This window comes from Microtus ochrogaster, chromosome 2 (genome assembly GCF_000317375.1).
Source record: "Microtus ochrogaster isolate Prairie Vole_2 chromosome 2, MicOch1.0, whole genome shotgun sequence".
Lineage (NCBI taxonomy): Eukaryota > Metazoa > Chordata > Mammalia > Rodentia > Cricetidae > Microtus > Microtus ochrogaster.
This window is the reverse complement of record NC_022010.1, coordinates 45,977,144-45,983,997: the sequence shown is the minus strand read 5'-3', so window position 1 is coordinate 45,983,997 and position 6,854 is coordinate 45,977,144. Positions and strand designations below refer to the sequence as shown.

General features: G+C 41.0%; 1 protein-coding gene across 1 annotated transcript in view; it reads left to right on the top strand.

Annotated features, from left to right (window-relative positions):
- The window catches only part of Cpox (coproporphyrinogen oxidase), a 19,441-nt gene extending 12,802 nt beyond the window's left edge, over positions 1-6,639 (top strand). Inside the window, exon 6 of the mRNA XM_026787347.1 lies at positions 5,236-6,639. Coding sequence (XP_026643148.1) covers positions 5,236-5,287 — 52 coding nt within the window. The 3' untranslated portion in view covers positions 5,288-6,639. The remainder of the gene's footprint in view (positions 1-5,235) is intronic.
- Positions 6,640-6,854: the final 215 nt, after the last annotated feature.

Below are 6,854 nucleotides of genomic sequence, written 5' to 3'. Positions count from 1 at the left end.
CAGAAAGTGCAACAGAGGATGGGGGTCAGCAGCACCACACCATCAGAAAGTGCAACAGAGGATGAGGGTCAGGAGCACCACACCAACAGAAAGATGCCAGACAAAAAAAGAACGTGCGGTCAAATATCACCTGTGAGAGCTGGACCAGGAAGACTTTATGCAGGGAGGAGGTTGGTGGCTGCCATAGGCTGCAGGTGGGAGCTGATGGTGCTGGCTGTGCTGTGGCTGAGGTGACAATGATTATTAGACTCTATACATTTATCAAAATCCATTGAACACAGCATTACTGCAACATAGAATCTTCTTGTGTCTGTGGGTAATATTCCAGTGTAGTTTATTTAGAAGAAAAACATAAGAACAGATATTTAAATATACCTGTCTGGTTACCTTTTAAGAGCTAAAAATGTCAAGCTGAGCATTTGGTTCAATGGTAGAGCCTGTCTAGCATCATAAAGCCCTAGGTTTTATTCCCAGAACTGAGGGAAGAAGGAATCACACAGACCTGTGGCTAATGTAGTTGTATTTAAGGCTTGTAGGTGGTAGACACAAGACAAAGATGAAATTTTAAAATCCTGTGCATCTGTTTTGAATTCTTCAGTAACCATCGTGGAGCCACGTCTGGAAGACCAGTAACAATTGCAGACTTGAAGATAATTCTATTTTGAAGGAGAACTGCTCCTTCAAAATCATATTGATATTATTCTTTGCTTACCAGATGAAGGTACACACCCATGTGGTATAAACACTTAGCTACTGTTGTCTCACACAGGCATGTTGCTGGTCATAAGGGTGTATCAGGAGAGATGTAAATACTCAGGGACAAGTGTCTAACTACCCTCCCATCACTGTGCTGTGTTTGCTTAGAGTTGTCTGATTTCTGTTACTACGCTGAAATACCAAAGGCTGGGTATTTCATAAAGAAAGCTTTAGATTGTTGTTTTGGATACTGAAAAATTGAGGATCAGGCAGCCTCATTAGTTTGACCTCTCATGAAGGTCACAACATGGCAGGGAAGAGGGAAGGGAAGTGGTCATCTACAATAGAGGCCAAGCATGTGCAGTGGAAATCCTTTATGATAAAGAACTCTCATGAGAACTAACTTCTGAGGAATCAGCATTTATCCCTTCCCAGGGCAGCATGCCCAGTGACCTAACTCCTAAGTACCTCCCACTAGGTGAGATCTCTCCAGATTTCCACCACCTTGAAATCCCTGCAGAGAGGACCAAGTACATTATGTGAATCTTCGGGAGCCAAGCAACAGTGGCCAGCTGTCTGGCAATGCCCAGATCAGCCAGAGAATGTTCTGCAGGATGCAGCTTTTCATGTGTCTGTTGTTAGGACTGAACAAGACACAGTTCACCTGAAAAGTTTGCAATGCAATGTATGAGCTTGGCTAGGACGGCTCAAAGTTCCCTTCTGATTAGACAGTGGGTCCTGATGCCTGCTGGGGGCTCAGAACACGTACGCCATGGGACAAGATGGAAGCAGCAGACTGGTTTTCTGAATTAACCTCTGAAATCATGAACTGTCCCTTGTTCCACATTCTCCTGGTTACAATGAGTCCACATTCAGGGGGAAGTGAATTAGTTCCCAATAGCCTGCTTGCCTCCCATCACTCTGGGTCCTTTGGAGTTCTTTACCTAAATCCCACTGGCACCTCCATACTGAATATTTAAAGCAAGTTCTATAGAAAATCAAAGTAACCTGACGGTGAGATCAGTTCATTGTTTGGCTGCTGCTTCACGTTCGCCTCTTCTGTGTTTGTTTTATACACAGACCTTCAGACTGTTTTCTGAGCATCTTCATTTATACGACCTCAAGGCCTTCTGGAAATTGCTCTCGATGCTTGGACTCTCTCATGCGCTTGTCCATCATCACTATGTCTTGTTCAGATCTTTAAGACTCCTCCCCTGGAAACAGTCTCATTCAACACATTTCTTATTTTTGTTATTACTGTTGTCACTGTTGTCATCCAATATAAATTTCATTAAAAATGAAGTGTGTAAGATGGGGGCCTATTTGCATTATGAGTTATGAGTGCCCTGTTAATTCTTTGTTTCCTGTGTTTTCATGGAACATTATGACATCAAACTTAACATTGTATGATGAATCCTAATCTGTGAAAGCAGATTTCCAAGGGTCCATCTAGAAAAGCCCATTTAGAAATTGTGTTCCTGCCACAAATATTGGCTATATATTTGAAAGCCCATACTCTAAAATTTAGTTCCTCCCAAAGAAATATACCTGTTAGGTGCTAATTTAATAAACTGTAATTAGAACCTTTGAATTAGTGAGGCTTAGGTGCTAACAAATGCTTGACTAATTTCCCATGTTCCCTGAATCCCAGTTACAATAGAGAACCTCACAGACCAGTTTCTACCAGTGGTGTTAAGCCACGCCCACACTGAGGTGTGCCAACAGAACAAGGTAATCAAACTGCATTCCATCTTCCCGGCGGAGTTCCTGGTTCAAGCCTGGAAATCAAACTCATTCAGCTGGTATTTCAAAGTGTCTTTCACACCTCAGAAACATGTTTTAACATGAAGCTTGGCATGATTTAACCTGCCATATTCTCCACAAGGTTACCACAAAGCTGGCGGTAGGTTGACAGATGCCACATTGTCCTGTCTTGAGTAATTTGCTTGTTAAATGATTGGTGAGGTCTCCAACTAAAGTTCACTTTAGTAGTAAGTTAACACATTTATAAATTAGTCTTCATGACTATTTTTCCATGTTCAAGTCTGACTAAGGCCACTTCCATTGTTCAATTGGGTAAGGCAGGAAGCCCTTTCCATGATCTGTTCCATCTGGGACAACCTCCTAACCACAAGTACAATGTGTTTGAATGCAACCCAACTTACCCAAGTCTTGAAGTTTAGTTGTAGCTTAACTTTGAAAAGCAATAGGTTCAGTAAATGTCCTTTGAACTGTTTTAATTAGAGTATCTCCCACAATACAACTTAGCAGCTTGTGCTCCAGAGAGTTTTTATTCTGTATAGTGCAGTCCCTCTTTTACCCTACTCAACACGAAAGAGTACTTAAAAATAACACAGTTGAGTGCTGGAGAGATGATTCAGCCATTAAGAACACTAGCTGCTCTTCCAGAGGACCCGAATTCAATCCCCAGCACCCACATGGCAACTCACAACTGTTTGTACCTCCAGTTCCAGATGATCTGACACCCTCAGACATACATGCAGGGAAAACAACAGTGCACATAAAATAAACAAATACAGGAAACACTGCACAAGGACCTGCTTTCCCTTACTTTAGTAAGGAATGGGACATATGCCACCTCCCTTGTTAACAGCCAAAGGCTGTCTTCTCAGCTGACCCTGTGATTCACAGAATCTTGGTGCATGATAAAGAGGTTCCTGTGGTATGTCATTAAATGTGAGGTTTGTTAAACAGCAATGGATAGCTGGAACGTGTTAGGTGCCATTTACAAAATCAATGAGCTTAAAATGCATGCAAGCTACCCTTGCTAGGATTTAGAGATGGGAATGTCCAGCTCACAAGGGAAATCCAATCTAGAAGTGGAAATATACCTTATATACTTATATAACAATGGTAATTGAAGAAGTGGAAACGGATGAACTGCCCAAGAGCAGTATACTAAGAAAGGAAGGGCAGAGAAGCAGGGCAGAGAATGATCAAGGGAGGAAGTCCCAGGGGAGGACGTCAAGAAACAGCTTGTCTGAATGGAATAGGGAAGAGAGCAATTGAAAGGCCGGGGGCAATGTGACTGCAGCAGGGTTGAGACCTTATGGCTGCTGTGTGTGAAGGACGAGAAGGCAGATTGGAGCATATGTTCGGTGTCGACATGTTTGTTCAGATTGGAATTAAATGAATCTGTTATTAACAGCTGTAGTCCGTCTGATAACGAGGTTTTCTCGGTACTAAAATCTAGGTCACAATGGTTTCCATTGACATGTGCGGTGCCTGCAGGTTCTTACTGTGCATAAACATGGCATTCTTGAAAGAACCAATAGGTGGAGCAGCTTTGCTCAAGAAATCTAATTCTTGGTTTTGGAGAGGGAGATAGAGGGAAAGACAAATTGAAAACTGAGGAAGAAGGAGGAAGAGGGAGAGGAGGAGGGGGACAGCGAGATGAAGAATGTTCAGGAGAAGGAAGCAGAATAAATCAAGATGTGATAGCCTTTGAAACCCGTGCTTCTTAAACTGTGCTCCTTTAGAAAGACGTTCTGAAGGAGCTGTTAGCAGCTCCACACAGTCTTCCTGCTGTTCCTGTCTTCTCACGCGGCTCCACCATGTTCCCTGTCTCTCACAATTGTCAGGAACTGCTGCACCTGCCATGGACTACAGCTGGAAGAATGTTTCATGGCCAAAACAGGATTCTTGTCAGAATTCCCATAGGTCTTATCCTGGAGCTGACTTCATGAGAAAATGTGTGCCTGCTTCTGAGAATGAACAAGGATAGTTTGACTTCCGAATAATAAATGATCTGGCAGAAATGCTGAAAGTCATTCACTCAAATAGGGCTCTCCAGGGTATAGTTTCTGTACATCCACAGGGTGTGTGTGAAACTTCAGCAAGAAAAAAAAAAACATTGCTGATAACACTTCAAACTCTCTATTTTTGTGTGCAATTATTTCTACTTTAAATCGTCACACTAATTATTCCCAGTTTAGAGGGCACTCATAGCTACTATCTAAAAGTTCAGAGAAATAAGGTAGAAAAAATAATAATATAATATAACATAATACAACATAAAATAATATGGACATGTAAGCCAAACTAAACTAGGGAACTTTAAACTATAAATTTAGAACATATAATATAAGACAGAGCTCTAGGTAACACGTGTTACAGCATTTCAGTAGAAATATCACATCATCTGCTAAAATAATTCAATTGAACTGTTCAGAAAAAGCAAAAGGTAATACATAGCAGAGACACACTTAGGTCACAGTGCTTTGGAAAGTAATACATGGTAGCTATCCCAAGTAGGTATAAAAGTTTAAAAATGAATTAAGTAAAATAGCCACATCCAAAGAGCATAAAGGAAGAAAATGAATAGCACTTAAATGTGACATATAGAAGTATGAAAGCCAAAGAACTACATGACATAACCTCACTCTCATGGGGAAAAATGCACAAACAATGAAATAGATACAGGAAGAAGATAAACTGAAGCACACGTGTAACAAGTAATGTATTTTACTAATGTGACAAAATAAACATCAGAAAGTGGCTTGTACTTCTGTGTTGCAGGATTGAAAATCGCCAAGTTATCCAGCCAGCCCAAGTGTCTGTGATCACATGAGCAGATTAAGAAGAGGTGTATACAGAATGGCGTTTGCAGCCACAAGGAGGACAGAGGCTGTATGCAGGAGGAAAATGGCTGCGACTGGAAAGCATCATGTTTGCAAAATAAGTCAGCCTCAGAAACGGTGGTTCATGTTTTCTCTCACTGGTGGGTCTTGGGTTTTATATCATTACATAAAATCATATATACAGGATGTGAAAGGAGAGAAGAGGAGGAAGGAGAGGGAAGACTGAGCAAGAGTTGAGGGTGGGGAGTGAATGTGGTCACAGGAGTGGCTTGCCAACATCTTCTGAAGCCCATCACTACATACAAATGAATGCAGGTCAATAAGATTTACTAAAAAAAGAAAAAAAAATAACAGAGGCAGACAGAGATCAGAAAATAGGGCATTTCCTGAAAGTTGGCAGAAACTGTGAACTCTAACCCAGCTCCTTGTCCTCTTTCTCAGGGGAACCTAGGCTCCCATTGGGCAGGAGAGCCAGGAATTCTTTCCTGCAGAAGTATAGTTCCAAAGACAGCTGCTATACTCTGGAAGCTTTTTTGGTGTCTCCAACAAAAAGTGGCTAGGTCTTTTTTGTCCCCTAGCTTTCTCCAGAGTGTTCCATCTGTCAGTGTTTAGTCCCTTTGTATTCAAATAGACAGCCAGGGGTCAGTAGGCATTGTGGAGAGTCTTCAAATACCAGAGAAAGAAAAATAAACAAAGAAACCCCCCCAAATTTTTAATTACATCTTCAGACAAATATGAGTTTAAACTTAATATAAAATGTGGGTCTAGGGATAGGAGAGATGTCTGAATGGTAACAGTGCTTGCTTACTGCTCTTCTAGAACATTCAGGATCTGTCTCTAGCACCCACACACCTGTCTGTAGCTCCAGTTACAGGTGATGCCATACCTTTGTCTGACCTCCACTGGCAACAGGATGCATGCACAAGGTGCACTTACATACATGCAATCAGCACAACCATACACATAAAATAACACAACCACACACATAAAAAGAAATCTTTTTTAAAAGGTGGAGGTAAAGAAAAGGCTGAAAAGACTTAAGAGTGGTTGTTTTAGGACAAAAGAGTAAATGGTGAAATCCTGACTGGTGTTTTTCTTACAAGCCTTTACTACTATTTAACACTTTAAAACTAGTAAGTTTTATTAGATTCATAGTAATGTTAAAGCCTTGAATTTTGTTTAGAGTCATCCAAACACCATTTTCATCACATGGAGATTCCTATCAGCTCATGTTTCTTATTGGAAATGGCTTCCTTCCTGTTACAGTAATATTTTTATCATAGCTGCCACCAGTTTATCAGTGCTCTGAAAGCCCTCTTCCTGTTGTTCATTACGGCTAAGATTAATTAACACAAATTATCTTCCAAATAGTTTTAGGACATCACGTGTATTCAGAGGAAAGAATTACTTCACAAGTTCTAATAGTTCTTAAGGACCCATTAAGGTTCCACATTTCTACCTTTGCTATTGAATAAAACTGTTGTTCATCAAATTTGTCCTGTTAAATCACAGCTTCTGTGTGCCGCACAGGGCATGGGAAGCTTACCTCCAAGGGTG